The sequence below is a fragment of the Anolis carolinensis genome, chromosome 1 (assembly GCF_035594765.1).
Source record: "Anolis carolinensis isolate JA03-04 chromosome 1, rAnoCar3.1.pri, whole genome shotgun sequence".
NCBI lineage: Eukaryota > Metazoa > Chordata > Lepidosauria > Squamata > Dactyloidae > Anolis > Anolis carolinensis.
Window position 1 is genome coordinate 191952669 of NC_085841.1, and position 26666 is coordinate 191979334.

Sequence of the window (26666 nt, forward strand, 5' to 3'; positions counted from 1 at the left end):
TTCTTACAGTAAAAACCTTTATGCTGGAAACTCCTACTTAATGGCCTCATTTCGGTCTTATTGAAAAAGGGATAGTCTAATGTTTCTTAATGATATATTGCATATTACATGCTGAGCACAGCAGATATTAAGGGCAACAGAGAAAATTATTGGCTCATTACAACTTTTTACTGCTTATTATTATGAGGTTATAAGATTAAATAAAATGTACAATGTGATCCTATACACTCAGTGATAAATCTCACCGATTCCAAGGGGGTGGACTCTGAATGAGGTTAGGAGCCTTAGAATATCTTCATAAAACCTGTCTAGGTTTACAAGGTACCATTGCAAATTACAAAAAAATTAAAATTACTCTTGCAAAGCAGTGCTATGAACAATCTTTTGCATAGTTGTATTTTCCTAGCAATTGCATATCCATAGGAGTTTTTGAATTTATCTAACATCAAGCTCAACAAAAAAGAGAAGCAATTTCCTCGCTTGAATCAAGAACCAAGTCTGCTTTCCTGTGTTACTTTGGAGTCTGGATGTATCCACGTTTCTGGGACTTTGGCTTCGTTTTAAAGATCTTGTTTCATGCCTAATGTTTCCATGGATTTGTTTCTTTCAGCCTTGTTTTTGTAACTATTTACTGGAACTGAACTTTTACCTTTTAAAATCTATCTTTTCCTTATTTTCCAATAAACTACAAAAGACTACGTTCTGTATGCAGCCTGGTGTCTCTAGCAAGGTGAAGCTAACCTGAGATGCAACACATACATTCACCAAGCAGAGAATGTCAAATGTCTCAGTACTGATATATGTGGCTATCAGCATTTATAAACTGCTCCTAGAACCTAGGATTAGATACCCATGGAGTTTAATATGAAGTAACAGAGAGAGAGAGCAGAGAATCTTAGGAATTTAGATACAGTAGAGTCTCACTTATCCAACATAAACGGGCCGGCAGAATGTTGGATAAGCGAATATGTTGGATAATAAGGAGGGATTAAGGAAAAGCCTATTAAACATCATATTAGGTTATGCTTTTACAAATTAAGCACCAAAACATCATGTTATACCACAAATCTGACAGAAAAAGTAGTTCAATACACAGTAATGCTATGTAGAAATTACTGTATTTACGAACTTGGCACCAAAATATCACGACGTATTGAAAACACTGACTACAAAAAAGCGTTGGATAATCCAGAACGTTGGATAAGTGAGTGTTGGATAGGTGAGACTCTACTGTATATGCATATGGAATTATCTCTATATACAGACTGAATTTTTAAAAAAATGTTAATAGCATGCTTGCCAGGCTAGCCCGCCACAGGAACCACCAACCAACTTGTCCTGCCTACCAACCCCTTCCCAATTCTACCCCATGGCTTCAGCCTAATCCCATTTTGCACACAGGACACACATGTCAAAAGGACATTTTTTTCTTGAAAGTGTGAAGTAAAAAGGTAGTGTTTGAACTCCGAAACTGGAGAAACATCATGTGTTCAAACAGGACCGGGACCATTCTTGATATCTTTCTCGGGACTTCATCAGATGGATTTCTGGCTCCGTTTCTATGCACTTCAGAAATGGAGCCCTACGAGAGTCCCACAGAGGCTATCAGATGACATAAGGACAATTCTGGTGGGATTCCATAGGGCTCCGTTTCTGCAGCACATTAAAACAGAGCTAAAAGTCAGTCTTCAGGAATCGGGTGTTACCCAACTCCAAACCTGAGAAAGTGGGGGAAATCAAGTAAAAGATGGGGAAAAGACCTAAGATGGCTGGCCATTCCAGAAGACTGGAAACGACAGTAGGGAACTGGGTGAGACATTTCCTCCGCTTTCCCTTACCTCTCTGATGAAGTCCTTGGACACTCACCAGGGATTGACAACTGATGGTGTGTGGATTGGCACTACTTCCTAGCTAACCACTTTTAAGTATCACTGAGTTAAAATATCTCCTGCCTTCCCTGGATTATATGGCATTGTAGATCTAGCCTGAGAGAGATTTTATAATTGCTAATAATCTGGGCATCATGTCAGTTGTCTCCCATCATGTCAGGGTGCCTCTTGTATCTGATATTCAAAGGTATGCTGACTCTGAATATGGAGAATGTAAATAGTATACGGAGTATGAATGGATAGAGATCTCCTTTGTCATCTTATCCCATTCTTTTTAAAACCATCAAAAGTCAGTGGCCACCATCAGATTTGACAGCAGTGAAATCCAAAGTTTATGGATTCCCCAAGTCATTTGTTTCTCAGTACTTTGACAAAGCTCTGTTGTTGTTGTTATTGTTGTTGTTGTTGTTGTGCCTTCAAATAATTTCCAATTTATGCTAACTAACCTGTCACGGGTTTTCTGGGCCTGGGAGTGTGTAACTCACTCAAAGTGACTAAGGCCCCTTCCACACAACTAAATAAAATCCCACATTATCTGCTTTGAACTGAAATATATGGCAGTGTGGATTCAGATAACCCAGTTCAAAGCAGATACTGTGGAATTTTCTACCTTGATATTCTGGGATATAGGGCTGTGTGGAAGGTCCCTGAGTGGGTTTCCACAGCCTAGTGGGGGATCAAATCCGGTATAGTAATAATTCAATGCTCAAACCACCACACTAGCTCCTTTGTTTCTAAGTAGTGAGCCAAAACTATCCAAGATAATTATAACAGCACTTTCATGAAGGTTGTCAAGTTTTGTATAGAAGATTCCACACTTGCATATCTGTTACATGCCCATTAAGGACTATACCATGGGTGTCTTTAAAAAACACTTTGGAAACTACAGTGAGAAGTGGGCAGATGCCATCTTCTCCAGTAATTCCACCAGGCTCCAGCCAAGTTAACAAAATGGACAATGATTATTTCATTTTTAGGCATCTCTTCTAATACAATTAAAAATTCTGATTAACCACACTAGAGACAAGTTTGCACTATTAATTGCACATTGCGCTATTGGTTATATTCTGCTGGTAAAATCACTGTTTAAACTTGCAATGTGCCATTTCATTCTGATGCCGCTAATTATGTTAATAAATTTGTTTCTCAGCTTCTGGCATCCTGAATCTCAATGAGCAATTTATTTTTTAATTGGAAGCTATTTGCCAATAGGTAAATGGGCATGTTTGGCCATTATGCGCTTCTCTTGTTAGGCAGAATAGTCTATGAATTCAATAAATATATTTCAAGTCAGCCAATTTGTTTCCAATGCCAGCTGTTCCTCTTACTATTCATTACATTTCGCATACAGAGAAAACTCAGTAACTTGACATTTATGCACTTTCAAAATAGACCTAGGTATTGATTCACAGAAAAGTACCTGGGAACCACAACTACCTTGTTCACAAGAGAATTTTAAAGGCCACCTCAGTGAAAACATATAATTAGGAGATTGAAGCATTTGTTACCATGAATACACGCTCAAGGGCAGATTTGAGACATATTTCAGACTAGTAGAAATGGAGTGGTGTTGTAAATACTGTTACATGTGATTGCTTGAATGCCTATGTCTTCACAATTTTATCTCCAGAACAACAAGCATTGTTGTCCAGAACACCAAGCACCCGGAACTAATAACCGTTGCAAGCATCCATAGCCATTTTATCATCCTGGGGAGCAGGATGAGTTGAGAAATCTGACAATATCTTTGCTGTATCACTGAGGCCCCTTCTACACTGCCATATAAAATCCAGATTATCTGCTTTGAACTGGATATATATATGGCAGTGTAGACTCATATAATCAACTTCAAAGCAGATCATGTCCATGATCTGCTTTGATAGCCTGGATTATATGGCAGTGTAGAAGGGGTCTGAGTTATTTAGCAACATTAGCCAAAATGTCAGAGGAGAATACAATTTACTTGCTCATGCGCCAATGTGATCTACAGTAGAGTCTTGCTTATCCAACCTTCGCTCATCCAACGTTCTGTATTATCCAACTCAGTCTGCCATAGCTGTTTCTCTAGGCCAGGGGTCCCCAAACTTTTTAAACAGGGGGCCAGTTCACGATCCTTCATACTGTTGGAGGGCCAGACTATAGCTGGCCACTGAGCAATAATAATACGTAATAACAACAACAACAACAACAACAACAAAAAAGAGGGTTGAAAGAGACCCTTTGGGCCATTGAGTCCAATCCCCTTCTGCCTTTGTGCACTGAATGCACAAGCAAAGCACCCCTGACAGATGGCCACCCAGCCTCAATGCTAATAATAATAATAATAATAATAATAATAATAATAATAATAAGGGTTGGAAGAGACCCCTTGGGCTATTGAGTCCAATCCCCTTCTGCCTTTGTGCACCAAAAGCACAAGCAAAGCACCCCTGACAGATGGCCACCCAGCCTCAATGTTAATAATAATAATAATAATAATAATAATAATAATAATAATAATAATAATGAGGGTTGGAAGAGAAGAAGAGACCCCTTGGGTCATTTAGCCCAACCCCCCTTTGCCCTTGTGCTGTGGGGGCCGGATAAATGGCTTCGATGGGCCGCATCCGGCCCCCGGGCCTTAGTTTGGGGACCCCTGCTCTAGGCAGCAACACACAGTGGGCCAACACACCCAGCAACAACACAAGTACAGCCACACTCCCAAACAAGTGGCAGACTTGTTGTAAACATGATGTTTTGGTGCTTAATTTGTAAAATCATAGCATAATTTGACATTTAATAGGCTTTTCCTTGATCCCTCCTTATTATCCAGCATTTTTTCTCATCCAACATTCTGCCGGCCTGTTTATGTTGGATAAGCAAGACTCTACTGTGCATCATTCTGTATTGGGAATTGAGAGCCAGCCAAAGTGTAGTGGTTTGAGTGTCTGACTGCAACTCTGGAGACAAGGCTTCAAAACCCCATTCTCTCAGCCTCAGAGGAAGGTAAACACAAACCTTTCTGAACAAGTCTTGTCAAGAAATCCCTTTAATAGGGCCACTTTAGAATCACCAAGAGTCACACAACAACAACTTGAAGGTACACAACAACAACAACAACAACAACATTTCAGGAATACCCCTCTTCACTCTTCATCAAACAAACACTCCATGCCAAAGGAGAAATGGGTATAAATCAACCATTGGCTATATTCAAAAAAACAGATGTAGAGGAGCTTTCCAAGGAAACTTTCATTAGCAATAGTATGAATAAAGGTAATGGCTTTGCAGTACACTACATATATTAATACAGTAGAGTCTCACTTATCCAAGCTTCACTTATCCAATGTTCTGTATTATTCAAGGCAGTCTGCCTTTTAGTAGTAAATGTTTTTGTATTAAATGTTGCAATGTTTTGGTGCTAAATTCGTAAATACAGTAATTACTACATAACATTACTGTGTATTGAACTGCTTTTTCTGTCAATTTGTTGTAAAACATGACGTTTTGGTGCTTAATTTGTAAAATCATAATGTAATTTTATGTTTAATAGGCTTTTTTCTTTATCCCTCCTTATTATCTAACATTTTCGCTTATCCAATGTTCTGCTGGCCTGTTTATCTTGGATAAGTGAGACTCTACTGTACATGAATTCTCACACCGGCACATATAATAGAAGGAATCCCCCAGGAAAGGATTTGAATATAAAGGAACTGATTATTGCTTTCAAAGTCATGCTGAATATAAGTGCATCTACACTGTATAAATAATACAGTTTGACACCACTTTAATTGCCACAGCTCAGTGCTATGGAATTATGGGAGCTGTAGTTCAGCAAGGAAACAGTTTTTGTAAGCACAACTCCCAACTCATTAACCATTTTTCTTCTATTCTTTCTTCTCTTTCTTTCCTCCGTAACTTTTTGGTTTCATGTGGTTGGATGAGCTGAGTCTTAACTTTTTTTTTTTAGTGTCACTACAGATCACTAAAGAGAAGCTGTAGCCCCACCTACACTGCCTTATAATGCAATTTGAAACTGCATTATATGGTCAGTGTAGACTCATATATGCAATTTTTAAACTGCATTATACATGTCTACGCTGATTATGTAATGCAGTTCCAAGCTGCATTATATGGCCATATTACACAGACCCGGGCTGTGGCGCAGGCTGGAGAGCAAGCCAGCTGCAACCAGCTGCAATGAATCACTCTGACCAGGAGGTCATGAGTTCGAGGCCCGCTCGGAGCCTATGTTTGTTTGTCTTTGTTCTATGTTAAAAGGCATTGAATGTTTGCCTATACGTGTAATGTGATCCGCCCTAAGTCCCCTTCGGGGTGAGAAGGGCGGAATATAAATGCTGTAAATAAATAAATAAATATAGATGGGGCCATAGCTTTCCAGTCCATAAAGGGCCTTCTTGCTTTCTGTCTGTCTCCTCCCCTTCCCAACACCTTCCCCACTGCTTTTCCACACACATATTAGAAAACCTTGCTGTAATTGCATCTACAAGTGTTAGTCATCACTGATAGCGTCCAAATTGCAGTTGCTTAAAATATCTTTACAGTACAGAAGGGCATCAGGGGTCACATTATACAAGGATAACATAAGGTCTGTCACAAGGTCACTTGGAAGTTTTCCAGAGAGATTCCTTTCTTGGTCCACTCTTCCAGGTTACAGACTGTTTTGCAATGGTTTGCCCTACAAGAATGCAAATTACAAGCCACTTGAAAACCTGTAACCTGAACAAATGGGTGGTTTTATGGAAGAATATACTGTAAGCATGGACCCAGTGCAGACGTAAGAGATCTCAAGCCAATTCATTTCAATAAATTCTAAGATTTTAGATTCACAGAGAGTACACAGGTATTTCAGAATTCAGTTTCATAGACGTGGTAGGAGCAATCCAATGCTTCCAAACTTTCATTTACTATTTTTGCTCTATTAAGATAGAGGAAAGGGTTTGGAAAAGTTACTTCTTGGAGACTACAGTTCCCAGAATCCCCTAGTCAGTATGAACAGTAATCACAGTGCCCTATAAAAATGTTGGTATTAATTGCAGTCAAATTGGCTTTGACCTACAGCAACCCTATGAATGACCTCAAGATCCTTAGTCATTAATTGATCTGTTCAGGTCCTGCAAATTCAGGACTGTGGCTTTCCTTAATATAACACAGTCTCTTTTTCTCAAATACAGTAGATCTCACTTATCCAAGCTAAACGGGCCGGCAGAAGCTTGGATAAGCGAATATTTTGGATAATAAGGAGGGATTAAGGAAAAGCCTATTAAACATCAAATTAGGTTATGATTTTACAAATTATAAAAACGGCGCTCCATGCAGTCATGCCGGCCACATGACCTTGGAGTTGTCTACGGACAACGCCGGCTCTTCGGCTTAGAAATTGAGATGAGCACCCACTCCCAGAGTCAGACATGACTGGACTTAACGTCAGGGGAAAACCTTTACCTTTATCTTTACAAATTAAGCACCAAAACATCATGTTATACAACAAATTTGACAGGAAAAGTAGTTCAATACACTGTAATGTTATGTTGTAATTACTGTATTTACGAATTTAGCACCAAAATATCACGATATATTGAAAACATTGACTACAAAAATGGCTTGGATAATCCAGAGGCTTGGATAAGCGAGGCTTGGATAAGTGAGACTCTACTTACTTCTACTTTACTGAGCATTGTCATATGTTCCAATGAGTCGGATCATTTCACATCCATTGTACAATAGCCCCAGTTTAATAAGTTTAACTTCAAAGGAGAGTTCAGGATCTAGCACAGTGGTTCTCAACCTTCTTAATGCCGCGATCCCTTGATACAGTTCCTCATGTTGTGGTGACCCCCAACCATAACATTATTTCTATTGCTACTTCGTAACTATAATTTTGCTACTTTTGTGAATGTAAATATGTAATGTAAATATTTAATATGCAGGATGTATTTTCATTCACTGGACCAAATTTGACCCCCATGTTGAGAAACGCTGATCTAGCAGCTTTTAATACCATTGACCATGGTATCCTCCTGGGTCGTATCACTGGGGTGGGACTGGGAGGACCGTGGCTCCTGTCCTTCCTGGAGGGCCATACCCAGAAGGTGGTGCTGGGGGACTCCTGTTCGAATCCCGGGCCGTTGACCTGTGGTATTCCTCAGGGTTCAATTTGTCCCCCATGCTGTTTAACATATACATAACAAATCACAACTGAATTATTATAGTATGCTAGGCTACTTTCTTAGTAAACAATTTGTCATCCTTGCCGGGGTTTTTTTTTTTTTGTGAAAACAGGATGAAATTTCATCACCCTGTTTAATTTGTATGCACAGAAAGCAGGAATAAACTTGGAGAGACAGGTGAAAATTGGATGAACACCAACAAAGTAAAATAGATAACTGACAGCACTTTAATAGCAGGAGATACAAAGGTCAGATCTACACTGACCCTCTATCCCTGCGCTGATCTGGTATGGAATACACCAGAACAATCCCAGGATGGGGTACACAGGCTGCTGCAGAGGCAGAATCCCAACTGCCCAGTGGTGCCAAACGTTTACCATCTCTTCCCATTCCCTGTGTCATGGCTGTGACATTTGGTCATACTGGTTGGCCATTATGTATACTGATGGTAGGGACAATCGGGGAAAGGAGAGGGGAGAGAAGGGAGAAGAGGAGGGGAGAGTAAATCTGGCTCAGAAAACACTGTACCCAAAAGTGGAATAATTCAAGGCTGAACTTGAATCCAAAACCTGGCTATTTAAATGTGTGTTTGATTAAATTGACATAAATTGATGACTGTCCCTTACCTCCACCTAGACCCAGTTACTGCTCTCCTTTCGGTCCATTCAGTAGGTAAGATATTGCACACAGACAACATTTGCCTTGCCCCAGTGGAATATGTTCATTGTGCATGACTAGTAGCTATTGCTTGAGTATATTTTAATGTATTAGATGTTTTATGATTTTATGTTTATATGTTTTAAATGTATTTATGTGATTTTATTATATTGTGTATTGCTGGGCTTAGTCCCCATGTGAGCCGCCCCAAGTTCCTTCAGGGAGATGGGGTGGGATATAAGAATAAGGTTGTTGTTGTTGTTGTTGTTGTTGTTGTATTATTATTATTATTATTATTATTATTATTATTATTATTATTATTATTATTGTATGGCACAGAAAACAAGATAGATATGCTGGATTTCATATCACAAAATCACAAGTCGATCACCTCCCAAGTGTCTAGGACTGTGTGATGTATTTTCAGATGATGCCTGCAGATCCCAGCAGGGTGGCCTTTTGCAGTCGGCAGATCGTAATTTTGTCAATGTCTATTGTTTCCAAATGCCGGCTGAGATCTTTTGGGACGGCACCCAGTGTGCCCATCACCACCGGGACCATCTGGACTGGTTTCTGCCAGAGTCTTTGAAGTTCAATCTTGAGGTCCTGATTATTATTATTATTATTATTATTATTATTATTATTATTATTATTATTATTATTATATGACTGTTGTACTTTAGATACATGAATCATAGAATCTTAGAGTTGGAAGAGACCGCATGGGCCATCTAGTCCAACCTGCTGCCATGCAGGAAAAGCACAATCAAAGCACCCTGACAGATGGCCATCCAGCTTCTGTTTAAAAGCCTCCAAGGAAGGAGCCTCAAGTACACTTTGAGGCAAAGAGTTCCACTGCTGAACAGTCAAGCAGTCAAGAAGTTCTTCCTAATGTTCAATTGGAATTTCCTTTCCTGTAATTTGTACCTATTGCTCCGAGTCCTACCACGGCTGCTGAAAGTGTTCCACATTGCTCCGCTTCACTGCAGAGTGTGGGGAAGCCGCCATCACATGCCCCACATCGCTAGGCTCCTCCGGCAGCTGATTCCATGGGGGAAGTGTGGTGTGTGTGTGGAGCACGTGGCTTCCCCCCATTAAAGTTCCCATCAGCGGTGGCATGCTGATTCTGCCATCCTTCACTCATGAAGCTGGCACAACATCGTCCAATGAAAGCTGGACGGCTCCATGGATGACCAGGTCTAGGTTGGTGTATGCTGCCGATTTTAACCCCACATTATGAGTTCTCTCGTCTCCAGGGCAGCAGAAAACAAGTCTGCTCCCTCCTTCTTATGACATCCTTTCACATATTTATACATGGCTATCATATCTCCTCTCAACCTTCACTTCCTAAACATACCCAGCTCTATATGACACTGACATGACTCACTGGAAATGACAGTGATGCTTTGTAAAGTGAAAGGCAGCAGGAAAAGAGGGAGACAGCTTTACAGGGGGATTGATACAGCAAAGAAATCCATTAACATAGTTCATAAGCTATTAGCAGGATGGTTGATAACCAGGGCTCTTGGAGGTCTCCCATTCACAGGGTATTTGATTAGCCAATTTGATCTAAATAACCACAACTAATGGGAATTTGTTACTTCTAGCAACACTGTAGTTGCTTAAAAGGAAAAGCCATCCTCAGTGAGTATAAATGCTGACTTTATAATAGGAAGGAGAGAGAAATAATTACAAATTTCTGTACAGATTTGCCCTGATTCTTAGAGCTATGACTTAAACATTATTAATTGTTACTTAAAAATAAAATCTCTGGAAAAATATGAGGCACACAAATGTTACATACCTTCTTCTAAAAACTAGTATCTATAAAAAAAAGCCCTTGGTTATGTAATACAGAAATGTTGAAAAAGCTCTTAAATAACAAAGTGGACTCACTGTCTCTTATATAAATCCTACAAAAAAATTTGGTTAAATGACAATTGAAGTTTATGAAATTGTTTTGCTGAACTTATGAAATGATTTGACTATTTTTTGTGCCAAGTTTTAACCCATGGAATTGACCCATGCATCTAAGGCCCCATCTACACTGCCTATACTCCAGGTTTTGATTGTCTGCTTTAAACTGGATTATAAGAGTCTCCACAGCCAGATAATATGAGATAAAAAGATAATATGGGATCAGATTCTGGGATATAGGGGCAGTGTGCAAGGGGCCTAAGATAACATCAATTTAGAAGTGGCACTAAAGAGTCAAGTGTTGGCAAGTTATGAATGCTTGTGTTGCAGCCATCTATGATCTCCAGTCTTTTTGCATATTTCCAGAGCAAATGCAAACTCAGGCAAGTGGTTTGTTTTTATGAGCAGGGTAACTTTGGAGTAGGTACTCATGGATACGAGATCACAGTAACAATGGGAGCAATTATTTGTTCTTATCTGCCAAATCTAATAATGTACGTCCCAACTGATAAAGGATAAGGAAGTGGGCCAGAAGCAGTCTAGCCATTTTTAACTTCCATCCTATAGAAATGAAAACACAGGATATATGGGTTATATGGTTCAAGGAGTACGGCAGGGCTGTATACTTTCACCCCACCTATTCAACTTGTACGCAGAACACATCATGTGACGTGCGGGGCTTGACGGATCCAAGGTCAGAGTTAAAATTGCTGGAAGAAACATTAACTTAGATATGCAGATGACACCACTCTCATGGCTGAAAGCGAGGAGCTGAGGAGCCTTATCACCAAGGTGAACAAAGAAAGTGCAAAAGCTGGGTTGCAGTTAAACATCAAGAAAACCAAGATTATGGCAACCAGACTGACTGATAAGTGACAAATAGAGGGAGAAAACGTGGAGGCAGTGACAGACTTGTATTTCTAGGCACGAATATTACTGCAGACGCAGACTGTGGCCAGGAAATCAGAAGACGTTTACTTCTTGGGAGGAGAGCAATGACCAACCTTGATAAAATAGTGAAGAGTTGAGACATCACACTGGCAACGAAGGCTCGCATAGTGAAAGCAACGGTATTCCCCATAGTAACCTATGGTTGCGAGAGCTGGACCATAAGGAAGGCTGAGCAAAGGAAGATAAGACGCTTTTGAATTTTGGTGCTGGAGGAAAATCCTGAGAGTGCCTTGGACTGCAAGAAGATTAAACCAGTCCATCCTCCAGGAAATAATGCCCAGCTGCTCACTGGAGGGAAGGATATTAAAGGCAAAGATGAAGTACTTTGGCCACATCATGAGAAGACAGGAAAGCTTGGAATAGATCATGTTGCTTGGGAAAATGGAAGGACAAAGCAAGAGAGGCCGACCAAGGGCAAGATGGATGAATGATATCCTTGAAGTGACTGGCTTGTCCTTGAAGGAACTGGGGGTGGTGATGGCCAACAGGGAGCTCTGGTGTGGACTGGTCCATGAGGTCACGAAGAGTTGGAAACGACTGAATGAATAAACAACAACAAATGGATTATACTGTTGGCCCTTCGCATTCGTGGGTTTAACTTTTGTGGATTTGATTACTGTATTCATGGATTCAATTGATGTTATCTCTGGGAATCTCTAAAGCCAGTAAATAAGGGTCCATTTGGAGCAGAAAGGTGGCCACATGCACCCTCTTGAACCCAATGTGGTGGCATGTTGGAATCTACATGATCCAGCCAGGCTGAAACCACATCAGCCCCACTAGACCTTGCTGTCCAAAATCCTGGCCATTGTGGACACCCTGATCTGACAACCATAGAGGGACCTGCATGACCATGAAGAAGGAGGGAGCTGATCTCTCCATTTTCCTTCTGGTATTGTGGGCTCCTCTGTTGATGTCACAGTGGGGAACCTGCAATGGCCAGGAGCTCATATGGAGTTTTGCAGTGGCTGGGACGATCGACAGCAATGGCATGGGTATTTATTTCCCTTTACTCATGTGCTGATGAATAAAAGGAAAAAGTAATGGTGGCAGTGTCCACAATGGATAGTTCCAAATAGGACCCAATCCTGCTCGTCACACTGCCCTGAAGTCACAGGATATTCCAGAGTTTCAAGTAAACTCCAGTGGTCTCCTTAACATCTTAAAGGTGCAGCTTTTTGAACCCAAACAAGGAACTGTCAGATGTTTTTGATCTCAAGAAAAAAAGTTTATTTTGGAAAAATATGTAAAATGTGAACGAAAAAAAGTATAGGAAAGACAAATACTGGCCAGTGGGTGTCAGAAGAACTGGAAAAAAAGAATGATGCAATCACATTCACTTCTATAGGTAAAACAACGTAAAGCCACCCCCTGGGAACTCTCTGAGTTGATGTCCAGTATGGTTCCTCAAAAGTACAAAAGGTGAGATATATTACGCATATCAATAATATCTTACACTCACTGTGTGCTTTTGATATTTTACTTAATAGGCACTGTTCTCCATTAGCTTATCCCTTAGTTTGTAATTTTCAAGGCCATAAATGATGCTTTTTAGCAGAGAGGCAAAAGGAGACAGTTTCTGGCTTTGAGAGAACTTGGTTTTTCAATGGGGAGGACCAGTTCCCTGTCATGGTTTGCAAAGGCACTGTGCTGTGTGTGTGAACTAGAAAATGAAGTGCATGACGCCGATTGGCTGAGCCTGCAAAGATCTGGGCACTGATTCGATACTGTTTCTGTTCTGCTGCTGCAGAACCTGTTTGGACAAGTTTTCAGTGCTATCTGAGTACTGCTGGTGAAGTGTACTCAGAGAGGCCTTGCTATTTTGAGGCCTGTTTGCTTCTGAGAAAAGAGGAAGAAGAACCAGGATTGTATTCTTCTCTGAAGCTGATTTGTGAACTGAGAAAGGATTGTTTATGACTGTAGACTTCTCTAAGTGGTCACAAGGACCATTGTAAATACTACTGGTTATTGATCTCTTGGAATCAGTACAGTTCCTGTATTTTTTGTTCTGCAAACCTGAGTGACATGCTATTGTTCTGCAGGTGACTGGATCGCAGGCACATGTAAGAGCTTCCATTTATCAGCATTAATCCGCTACATTCCCCACTCTTACCCTGACATTTACTGAAGTGAGGCAAAGCTGGATTATCCCAGATCCACAATATGGACTGGAAGTGGAGAAATGTCATGAGGACAGCCAGGAGTCAACATACCCAGGGCCCTTCTACACTGCTATATAATCTAGATTATCAAAGCAGATAATCCACATTATATGCTTTGAACTGGATTATATGAACTGGTCTATACTGCACTGCCATATAATCCAGTTCAAAGAATATAATCTGGATTTTATATGCCAGTATAGAAGGTGCCATATAAAATCCACAAATGCATTTGTGGATGAAACTATGGCCTCTTCTACACTGCCTTATAAAATCCAGATTATCCACTTTGAACTAGATTATAGACTTGTATAATCCATTTCAAAGTAGATAATCTGTATAGGGTGTTTGAAAAAGAACTCCCTAGCTTTAACCTAAAACACATTAAAACTAGGGAGTTATTTTTCAAACACCCTGTATTATCTTTTTTGATAATGTGGATTATATAGCAGTGTGGATCCAGCCTATGTCTGCATGTTAAATATTTAACTATGGATCTGAAATAGTGGTCAGGCTGTGCGGAAGTGATAAGCAACACTATTGATTCTTTATGCAATAAATTCTTTCGCTAACAAGGATTTATAATTTGTAGGAATTAGAAACAAGAAGACTTGCATATTGTGTTGCTTTTTCTTTAAAGCAAATTTAAAAACAGCTGAATCTCATCAGCATTTAATATTCCTTTCCTTCTGAGGCTGTTTTTCAGTGGTGTAGTATTTTGTTATTATGAATATTTTCCAAATGGATTCTCTACAGTAATGTAGATTGAGTCTAATACAAATACTAGATAGTATTTTTTTAATGATCATAGTGGATGAACATATAGATCCCTTTGAAGGGGTTTAGTACAGCCTGTTGGAAATGTAAAGAAAAAGATGGAACATACTTCCACGTGTGGTGGTTATGTGACAGAGCAAAGAAATTTTGGAAAAAAATACAGAGTGAGATTCAGAAAATTTTAGAAATACAAATCCCCTGGAGACTAGAAACCTTCTTATTAGGCATACACGAGATGAAGATAGAAAAAAAACAGACAAACTACTATTTTTGATGACTATGTCAGCAAGAATATGTTATGCAAAGGTATGGAAGAAAGAAGAAATACCGGAAGAAGACAAGTGGATGACAAAAATATTAGAGATCAGAAACATGGATAGACTTACCTTCCTCATGTCAAAGAACAAGGGACTGAAAATGAAGGAAACAGATTGGGAACAAGTAACTACTGTATATACTCGAGTATAAGCCTAGATTTTCAGCCCTTTTTTTGGGCTGAAAAAGCTCCCCTCGGCTTATATTCAAGTGAGGGTCCTGGCTGGCTTATATTCGGGTCGGCTTATATTCAAGTACTGTATATAGGTAATCAGAGTTTGACAGTCTTATCTTATTAAAGTCTTATTATTATCATAAATTACAATTTTATGTAAACATTCAAAAACATTTAACCTATTGATGCCTTAAATAATGTAATTTTATTAGTATCTATATTTATTTTTATTTTTTAAATTTGCCAGTAGCTGCTGCATTTCCCACCCTTGTCTTATACTAAATTCAATAGATTTTGAACACGCCCATTTGTATTTTAGAATGTTTTTTATGAATGTTGATGTAAGTTAATAATTTTTAATCTGATTTATAGTGTATTGTATAATTTTTATATGTGTGTTTATTGTAAGCCGCCCTGAGTCCCCTCTCAGGTGAGAAGGGCGGGATATAAATGTTGTAATAAATAATAAATACAATTTTCCCAGTTTTGTGGTAAAATTAGGTGCCTCGGCTTATATTCAGGTCGGCTTATACTCGGGTATATACGGTAAATACCTTATACAGAAAAATAAAAAGATGTTGATCTAAGAGGAAAAAAAAGATGATAATATAAGGAGGAGTATTGGAAGAAGGAAGAAAAGGAGATGAAAAAACAAAGAAAGAATAATTAGAAAAAAAAGAAAGAAAAGGACAAGACCTCAAGAAGATACCAGATAGCCAAATATATCTTTTATTTTCATATCTTTCTGTATCTCTTTTTTTATTTACAGTTTTCTATCTATATCTTTATATAGTACTACAGTAGAGTCTCACTTATCCAACATAAATGGGCCGGCAGAATGTTGGATAAGTGAATATGTTGGATAATAAGGAGAGATTAAGAAAAAGCCTATTAAACATCAAATTAGGTTATGATTTTACAAATTAAGCACCAAAACATCATGTTTAACAACAAATTTGACAGAAAAAGTAGTTCAATATGCAGTAATGCTATGTAGTGATTACTGTATTTACGAATTTAGTACCAAAATATTACCATGTATTGAAAACATTGACTACAAAAAATGTGTTGGATAATCCAGAACGTTGGATAAACAAGTGTTGGATAAGTGAGACCCTCCTGTAGTACTCTCTCTTGATTCTACAGTAACAATGTTAATATCATTTAAAACTATTATAACACTTTAGATACGCAAGGTTTTCTTTACTTTCTTTATTTTACTTTTCCACTTCCACGATCTACACTTCTAATCTTAACTAAATTTTATTACTGTAACGAAAAATCTTAAGAATATATATATATATATATATATATACACACAGTAGAGTCTCACTTATCCAACATAAACGGGCCGGCAGAACGTTGGATAAGCGAATATGTTGGATAATAAGGAGGCATTAAGGAAAAGCCTATTAAACATCAAATTAGGTTATGATTTTACAAATTAAGCACCAAAACATCATGTTATACAACAAATTTGACAGAAAAAGTAGTTCATTACACATTAATGCTATGTAGTAATTACTGTATTTACAAATTTAGCACCAAAATATCACAATGCATTGAAAACATTGACTACAAAAATGCATTGGATAATCCAGAACGTTGGATAAGTGAGACTCTACTGTATATATAAAAGAAAGGGTTTAGTACCAGAAAATCAACTGGAGGATCTAGAGAGGTCCAGAAATACTTACAGGGACGAAGTACTTTTGAGTGTGAGTAGATTAAACTGTTGGAACTCGACCACAGCCTGGCACAAGTTTGTAGTCCGCATCAAGGATAAGTTAGCCAGCAGGGAAATGCCATTTCCCTATTGGTCTCTTCGTCTGCCTGTCTTCCATTCTCTCCTCCTATCCCTTGTTAGATTTGCTTCTTAGGGACACACCCCTTCTATACAAAGTATCTGAGCACATGGTAAGATTCTCTGTGCTCCATTTTCTCCTGAAAGCCTGGAAAGAGTCTGTGAGTCTTCTGTGAGTTAATTAGATAGCTAAACTCTGTTTTACTTTCCTATTTGGGAATATACAGTAGTTCTTTGAATAATGCCTTTTATAACCATTTAAGCTCGATTCTGCTAATGTATTATTCAAGCTCATTCGCTCTATTGCTGGTACAGTACTAATATTTTATGATCTGCTACTACTGCTTTATAATGTTTGAATGCTTTTTCCTTTTTTTGAAAATTACCCCCAACAGAAACTGGATATTGAATCCGTGACAAAAGGGGGGGTCATAACGTACCAAAATATTAATGTGTTGCCTATATATAAATCAGCATTCTACAATTAAGGATGGAATAAAATTCCATCCCCTGGTGGCACACTGAGCTGCTGAACTTGCTGACCGAAAGGCTGGTGGCTCGAATCCGGTGAGTGGGGTAAGCTCCCGCTGTTAGCTCCGGCTTTTGCCAACTTATAATAATATAATATAATAACTTTATTTTTGTATGCTGCCTCCATCTCCCCATCGGGGATAAGGAGCGGCTCACATGGGACTGAGCCCAACACATCATATAACATCGTAAAATGAACAGTTAAGACAAATATCAACATTAAAACTAATTAAACAAGTCATAATTTAAATAAAACATAATTAAAACAAAAATATTAAAACATTCATTCAGGCATCAAAAGTCTAGTACAGTAGAGTCTCACTTATCCAACATAAACGTGCCGGCAGAACATTGGATAAGCAAATATGTTGGATAATAAGGAGAGATTAAGGAGAAGCCTATTAAACATCAAATCAGGTTATGATTTTACAAATTAAGCACCAAAACATCATGTTATACAACAAATTTGACAGAAAAAGTAGTTCATTACACATTAATGTTATGTTGTAATTACTGCATTTACGAATGTAGCACCAAAATATCACGATGTATTGAAAACATTGACTACAAAAATGCGTTGGACAATCCAGAACATTGGATAAGCGAATGTTGGATAAGTGAGACTCTACTGTATAGCCCAACAATACGGGTGACAGTCAAACTGAGGAGAGAATGTATATGTTAAAGTAGAACATATATCCAATAGACAAGACAAATAGGGAGATAAATCTGGAATGGAAAACAAACTACTGTATAAAATGACAGGGAGATTTTCAATATAGATATGGGACCAGGTTATAATGGGCTTGTCTAGTCAAAAGCACAACAAAACAGCCATGTTTTTAACTGCGGTTTGAAAACATGCAAATGTGAGTAGATCAATAGGTAATGTGCCAGGTAGGTAATGACCACATAACCTTGGAGGTGTCTATGGGCAACACTGGCTCTTCGGCTTAGAAATGGAGATGAGCACCAACCCCCAGAGTCGGACACGACTAGACTTCATGTCAGGGGAAAACCTTTACCTTCACCTGTAATTTTCCTATTCAGACAGGCTCTTCAAGCATCAGAAATAAAGTTTGCCAGTTTTTACATTTCTGATTCTGAGACAATAATGTTACATGCTGATCCATCTGTTTCATGTAGAAGCTGTGAGTGATGTGGGATCAGCATGTGCCAGATGCATCAAGCTTGTTGCATCATTCATGCCATCTGAGTGCACAGATACTCAATGTCTCAAGCTTTTTTTTTCTTCATACCATCCCTATATCAAATTTCTTTCCTGATGACTTCCTCATTCAACTCAACACTGATCCTGTACCTGGAAGCACACTTATTCCCATCAATGGGACTTGTTACTGAGTAGGCATTGCATTTATTCTGATGGACCTTTGAACAACTTGCCTACTTTTCGAGCCCAAGCACAATGCATTTCTATGACTGAAAGTAACACATGAAATTGATCACAACTTTCATGAAAGATAGATTGAAATGAGAGCCATTCATAGGCTACACTTAAAGATGTTCTTGACTGGTAATTGTAAGCAATCAAATACTGGTTTCAGAAATAATTTTCTAGAAATGAAAGCATCTTAGCAAAGATGGAATAAATTAAAGAGCTCATCCTAGTGAAGAGTAGAGACATCACACTGGCAACGAAGGTCCGCATAGTTAAAGCAATAGTATTCCCCGTAGTAACCTATGGTTGTGAGAGCTGGACCGTAAGGAAGGCTGAGCGAAGGAAGATAGATGCTTTTGAACTGTGGTGTTGGAGGAAAATCCTGAGAGTGCCTTGGACCGCAAGAAGATCCAACCAGTCCATCCTCCAGGAAATAATGCCCGACTGCTCACTGGAGGGAAGGATATTAGCGACAAAGATGAAGTATTTGGCCACATCATGAGAAGACAGAAAAGCTTGGAGAAGAGATTGATGCTGGGGAAAATGGAAGGACAAAGGAAGAGGGGCCAACCAAAGGCAAAATGGATGGAAGGTATCCTTGAAGTGACTGGCTTGACTTTAAAGGAACTGGGGGTGGTGATGGCCAACAGGGAGCTCTGGTGGGCTGGTCCATGAGGTCACAAAGAGTTGGAAGTGATTGAATGAATAAAGTGGAGGTAACCATCTTATTTCATTCCTTACCATCTTCCCCAGTCTTCTGGCCATCCCACATCGTCTGCCATAATTTCATGTGGTTTTCCCATTCCCTGTTTTCTGCATTTAGGCATCACATAACACCCAGAGTATTCTCTCCGTTTTCAGGCACTGGCAACACGCATTTCCATGGGCAGCCACCGGAAGTGGCCGTGTGTCATGGGATGGCCTTCATAGGATTTGCCAGCACTTGAAAACGGAGAGAAGACACAAAGAAGACTGCATTCGAGAAGTTCCTAAGAGTGATTAAAATATTCTGACTATAGTGAACAGGACCTCTTAAAAAGGGCAACATCATTACTTAGAGAATGAATTGAGAGTGAGGGTGACTCTACATGATAGAATTAATGCAGGTTGATACCACTTTAACTGCCATGCCTCAATTCTATGGAATCATAGGAGTTGTAGCTTTACCAAGAATGCTGGTGCTTCACCAAACTATAAACAGCATTCTTATTCTACTCAAAATTTGCATGTGATAGATATTGTTGCACAGAAAACAACTTTTGTGTAGAAGTATTATTTTCTATGCAAAAAATTATGTTTTCTGTGTACAAAATGCAGTAGTTGAGGACCTATTCTGTTCAAAATTCACACATAGTATTTTTGCAATATTTTTCCCCGGTGGTGAAGTGTGTTAAAGCACTGAGCTGCTGAACATGCAGACCGAAAGGTCCCAGGTTCAAATCCCGGGAGCAGCTTGAGCGCCTGCTGTTAGCTCCAGCTCCTGCCAACCTAGCAGTTCGAAAACATGCAAATGTGAGTAGATCAATAGGTACTGCTCCGGCAGGAAGGTAATGGCGCTCCATGCAGTTATGCTGGCCACATGACCTTGAAGGTGTCTATGGACAACGCCAGCACTTCAGCTTAGAAATGGAGATGAGCACCAACCCCCAGAGTCAGACATGACTGGAGTTAACGTCAGGGGAAACCTTTACCTTTTACTATCCCAGTTCAAAGCGGATATTGTGGGATATTCTGTGTTGATGTTCTGGATTATATGGCTGTGTGGAAAGACCCTTTGTATCAAGGCTTGAGGAATGAAACATATGTACCTAGTCTCATAATATAAGTATTTTTTTTCTAACTGTGAATGCTCTTCATGAAAAACAAAACTTTTTTATAATGGGCAAAACAGAAGGCTTTGGCTCTACTTGCGCAGTGAATCATCTCTGTAATTAATAAATGGAAGTAACCAAGCACCAAGATTAACAGATAATGCAATACACATCTGATGTATTGAGAGCACCTAAACATCCTTTTTTTTTAAAAGGCAGCAAAAGATTAGAAATGCCAACGAGAAATTTAATAATTTTTGCTTTCAAGAATACTTTCTCTCCCTAATTTATTCCCCTGAATATTTGCATATAAATTACTCTTTTGCTATTTGGATTCTGCAAATGGAGTAAATAAAGTAATTAAGAGCAATCAAAATGTATCTCAAAGAAAATGGACCAAATTACTGATGATGTGTGTCGTCTGAAGACAGAAGGCTTGCTCTGTAGAGTTGGTTGGATGAGTCATGTCCCAAGTTCTCTACTGTAGCTCAATGTGACCTTTATTATGACAAAGTACAGTGCTTTGGTAAGCCATCAAGAACATATGGACAATTTTCACATGAGTCTCATAACCCCCACCCACTCACATTCAAAGGTTGATCCAGATTAATCACAGAACAGGAGGTGCAGAACACCTCTGTGACAACTGGCATATCTTTAATACCAAAATGCACAGACTGCATCAATGCACCTACCAAGTGTCCATACAGGTGAAAAGATGGATGTAGTGGTGTTAATTCTAATTTCTAACCAAAATAGGAATTATATGTCTGGAATACAAATCATATGTCAGGAAAATACAAAGCAGGATTTCATTTTTTAATATAAAACATAACACTGCATTAATAAAAAATATCATTTTTCATAAAATGAGATCTAGAACAAAATTCTGCTTTGAAGTTTTCCCACATGTCATTATTGTTTCTGAACTGGAATGACAAAGAAATTCAACACATTTGAACCTGGAAAAGAGTTCTATGGATACCATGGACTGCTGCAGTCTTGTTGTGGAGTTAGGGTGTGGAAGGGATGTGGCCCTTTGCTGCCACCAATTAATATTATTTGTTTCTTTGCTGCCACCAATTAATAATTTATTTACTTTTGCTGCCACCATTTATAACATATATGTGTCTCTGCTCTCCACTGCCAACATGCAGAGAGACCCAAAGATGGAGGAAAACTCTGTCTTATAAAGTAATGGTTAAATAAGCAAACTGGCCACCTCTGTATAAGACACATGAACTCTTGAAGTGAAGTAAAACAGAATTTTGTTTGTTTTTTTACTTGAACAGAAATGCATATTGGTTTCAATAAAAATAACAGGCTTTGCTTTGACAATGAATGGTTCTTAAACTGGAGTTTCTTGAAAAAAAATGTTGTTCCCTCACAAAGGAATATTAACAGGCTTTTCAAACCTTAAAGACCTTTTTCCAGAGGCTCCAAACTCAAGAGCTCTAAACCCTTAGAGGCTCACAACAGTTCTTAGCACTTCTCTCTGAAGGCTAATTACTTTTCCCTCAAAGAGGTTTCTCTCAAACAGTTCCCAAAACCTTCCTTTCTCCCTCCTTAAAATTCACTTCTTAGCTCTACAAACACCAAACGCTATCACTCTCTGGCTGAATAGCTCCAATTGTCACTTTGGCTTCACCCACCTCTTGTGCTAAGTAACTCCCTCCAATTTTATCAACTAATCAGGCTGCACTTCCTCACTTCAACCTGCCTAATGACTCCCCTCCTTCTTGGCTTAGCTTTTCCAAGCAAGGCCTTGGACTGCCTTATACACCAACCTTGCAAGGTAGGCTAATCCGTTACAGGGTGCATTTACATTGTAGAATTAAATTCCATTTGACACCATTCTAACTGCCTTGGCTCAATATTATGGAATTATGGAGTTCTAGTTTAACATGGTCTTCAGGCTTCACAACCAATGTGTGCTAGTGCCTCACCAAACTACAATTCCCAGAATTCCGTAGCATTGAGTTATGACAGTTATGGTGGTGTCAAACTGCATTAATAAAGCAGTGTAGATGTACTTGCAGTCCCTTTAGACAGTGAAATTTAGTTCTGAAAAAACAGACACAGGATTACTCTGCAAAATACTTTAGGTTGATGGGATTCCTGTTATGGTTGATAATATACATGATGTATTTCATTGCATAATAGTTGCAGCTGCGTAATAGTCACACCATCTTTTTTGGCCCCCCAAAATGATAATTTTGCTTTCATCACTTAGTAGTCACATCCTTCATTTGCTCTCACATGCACACACCCCCTTGGTGCTATGGCACTTCACTCGGCCAGCTGCCAAGTGAAGTCCCATAACTGGAAATGGGGCTTCATTTGGCTGGCAGCCCACCCCTTTGAAAAGGAGGCACCTACACCCTTTCCTTTATTTTCCTTTCCTTTTCAAAGGTACTTGCATGCAGGCAAGTGAAGCTTCACTCGCCCATACACTCACCCCATTTCTAGCTATGGGGCTTCATTTGTGTGACAGCCAAGTGAAGCCCAGTACTTGGATTTTTTTCACCACACAATAGTCGCACTTCCCATTTTTTCATTTTTCAGTCATAGAAAGGAATAAAAATTGTGACTATTATGCAATGAAATACAGTATGTGTCTTTAGCATTACATTATTGATTTGAGGATCTTTTCAGAGAGAGTTGCAAAAGAGCTGTCAATGAAATAAGCTCTGCTGCTTGAAGCGAAAACCCAAAACACACCACAATCTTTAATAAAACACCATGAAAAAAATAGTGGAGCGAATAGAGAAGCAACTAACACAGACGTTTAAGAGCTTCTTATGAGCCTCGAAAGATTGGTGGAATAAACTATTTCACCTTAGATATTTTCATGATATCTATGCCACCTTTCAGCTGAGTTTCCAAAGAGAGTTTCCAAAAGAGCACACGGGAAAGAAAAGATAAAATATTATTATTTAAAACCCAATAATATATTTTTAAAAATTGAAAACCTAGAGAAATTAAAACATATTTTTCTGGTTCTGAAAAGACAAAAAAAATGTACCAAGTGGTCTTCTCTATGGAAAGAAAGCCACAAATGGGATAATATGACTGAGTGCTAGGTTTAGGACACCGTAGGGGGGCCAGCATGGCATAGTGGCTTGAGTGGTAAATACTGAGTGATAAATACTAAAAGGCATCACATCCCACTCAACTATTGAAAGTTAAATCCCTGACAGAGCTGCTTAAGGGTTGCCATATGTCTGAAATGACTTGAAAGCAAACAACATGTATAGAAGACAAACTTATATTCTGTTTTGAAGATAAAGAACCTTAGCAAGAGAGCTACACAACAGTCTGAGCAAACAGGTACAAAATCCACCTCTTCGTAGTCTTCCCTGAAATGGTGAGAAAAATTCCTTTACAGGCATAATTCCTCAATTTGCATCTATGCAGTTTTGTATACAATTCAAAATCCATTTCGTTTTAATACAGATAAGCTATTAAACCATGCTAACCCATGCACTGCCATTTCTATGAAAAGTGAGACACAGCCAACACAAAGACCTTCAGAAGATACTATGCATATTTGCTAAAGCTAGGTAAGCCATATGGTCTTCTCTGTGGCAACCCCTTTTTTCTTTTTCTCACTTGATTAACTTTGACAAAATAAGGGTCACAAAGGGCTCTTCCACATAGCTGAATAAAATCCCACATTTTCTGCTTTGAACTGGAATATATGGCAGTGTGGACACAGATAACTCAGTTCAAAGCAGATATGGGATTTTTTTTTTTGCCTTGATATTCTGGGCTATAGGGCTGTGTGGAAGGGCCCAGAGTGTCTTCTGGTAATCTTTCTGTTCTTGGAGGTTCCAAGGAGATGATGCTTCCCATGTTGAATGAGTTCAGGACCTTTAGGATATACATGGGGGAGCTGTGGGCTGAACATAATCTAGAACCCTTTCTCTAGTTCCCAAACCCCTGACAACAGCTCCAAAGCCTCCTCACTCCCAAAATTTCCAGTGAAAGAATTGTCCTACTCAATGACAATATGAACAGATTTGTATATTATGGAAGCCTCCAGGAGTGCCACACTAGATCTAAATGCTCTCTCCAACTTTGTTGAGAGGGTCTGATTATACAGTAGAGTCTCACTGATCCAACATAAATGGGCCGGCAGAATGTTGGATAAGCGAATAAGTTGGATAATAAGAAGGGATTAAGGAAAAGCCTATTAAACATCAAATTAGGTTATGATTTTACAAATTAAGCACCAAAATATACAACAAATTTGACAGAAAAAGTAGTTCAATACGCAGTAATGCTATGTAGTAATTACTGTATTTACTAATTTAGCACCAAAATATCACGATGTATTGAAAAAATGCGTTGGATAATCCAGAATGTTGAATAAGCGAGTGTTGGATAAGTGATATTCTACTGTATTTGCATGGCAGATAGTTGGACTGGATGGTCTTTGTGGTGTCTTCCAACCTCACTATTCTATTGAATCCCATCTCCTGAAAAGGCCTGACTCGCCACGCTGTATAAAGGTTCAAAAGATACAAAAGGGAGGAGTTCCATCCAGTTTAGTTCTCAAAATCAGATACTATGGCCTCCTCCTTTATTCACTTTGAAGTTCCTACGTCTGTTTCGGATAGCAAATAGCAAAACTTGTACGTTGGAAAACAAACTGGAAGCAAAGGCATTATTTTGGCCACTGTTAGGGTTCCCATTCTTTTTCTTCCTTTGCTTACTGAGTTTTCTTCCTTTGCGTATTGAGTTTTACTGAGTAGTAGCCCTACTACTTTCTTAGAACTGAATTTGGGGTCCTGAATGAACTGCAGTTTTCACACTTGATTTAAAAGCAACAGCTAGCCATGGACAAGAAATGAACAATCCACAGTAATTTAGGAGACTGCTAAATACTCAATACACATACAAGCAGAATACAAATGTATAAATTACCAACAAAAACTGCCAAAAAGCTGTTTGGAAGAGAGATTTTATTACTTTTTATGAAGCTCAAACTACTTATTTCTCTATTTTGAAGTTAATTTCAATAATGTTTAGATGCTCTAACCAATCTTACAAATAGGTTGTGGGTGTAATTTGCCCATGGAAACACGAAGTATTCTGCGCGGAAATCCGACATTCAGATCAGCACCATAATATAACTTGCACTATTTCAGGGCATTTGTAGTGTCTGTCTTACCTTAATCTTAGCCAGGAGAAGTTCGTGATCTTGTAACAACTTTTTGGTCTCTTCTTGATTGCTGCCAATTTCTAATACATTTGGTACTGATTCTGCTAGCTGGAGCTGCACCCATTGTCCACACTGAAATCAAATTATAAATACATATTGTTCTAGGCACTGGTTTTTTGCATCTTTCCGCATTGACTTTGTATGTAGCATTGGCTTGTATGCAGTAAATTCACCAAAAACTAATTAGGTTTCATTGATTTCTCTGGGTCTTTTCCCACAGAAATACAGAAAAGTATTTTACTTCTATAACAAGCAAGGCATGCACTAGCTGAAATGATCTCTCATGTTGGTTCCATAGCAAGGATTTGTGGAAATTGGAACATTTACGGTTCAAGTTATTAAAAGGACAGCACTCTCCCTAATGAACCTTCCCATGTTTTGAAATCTGCTAGACATGCTCTCCACACTCACATGTGTATCTCGTGGGAACATGAGAGAGGGCCTTCTCAGTGGTTGCTCCTAGGTTCTTGAGCTCCCTTCCCAGAGAAGTTAAGACTGGCACTCTCATTTCTTTCGCCCCCTATAAACGTGAAGACTTCTGTTTCGACAAGTGTTTGATGATTGATTTAGAAGACTCTTTTCATCTAAATAATTGATTCCAAAACCCAACCAAAAATAATTCTTGGTGTCTTAATTTTTAGGCCTGTTCCTGGGGTTATTCAGAGCATTGATTCAAAACATTGCACTGAATAGACTGCATGTGCTCTAGTTTATTAGATATGGTTATTATGATTTTCTCTGGGTGAGCAGATTAATGTCATATGTTCTGTATCTCATAAACTAGTGCCATTTTTGGAATCAGCAGGTCAAATATACTCAGAAACAGGTCTAACATTTGAGGCACCAAAATGTGTGTTGGCCAGTGTTTTTCATGTGTGTGT

General features: G+C 38.8%; 1 protein-coding gene and 1 long non-coding RNA gene across 8 annotated transcripts in view; one reads left to right on the forward strand and one right to left on the reverse strand.

Annotated features, from left to right (window-relative positions):
• Window positions 1-26666, reverse strand: part of ccdc141 (coiled-coil domain containing 141) — a 192447-nt gene that overhangs the window by 138942 nt on the left and 26839 nt on the right. For all 7 annotated transcript variants that reach the window (XM_062962957.1, XM_062962973.1, XM_062962964.1 and 4 more), the window contains exon 3: window positions 25735-25857. In XM_062962957.1, the coding sequence (XP_062819027.1) occupies window positions 25735-25857 (123 nt within the window). The remainder of the gene's footprint in view (window positions 1-25734; window positions 25858-26666) is intronic.
• The window catches only part of LOC134293910 (uncharacterized), a 41606-nt gene continuing 31870 nt past the window's right edge, over window positions 16931-26666 (forward strand). The window contains exon 1 of the long non-coding RNA XR_010000877.1: window positions 16931-16989. This is a non-coding gene — a long non-coding RNA (uncharacterized LOC134293910). The remainder of the gene's footprint in view (window positions 16990-26666) is intronic.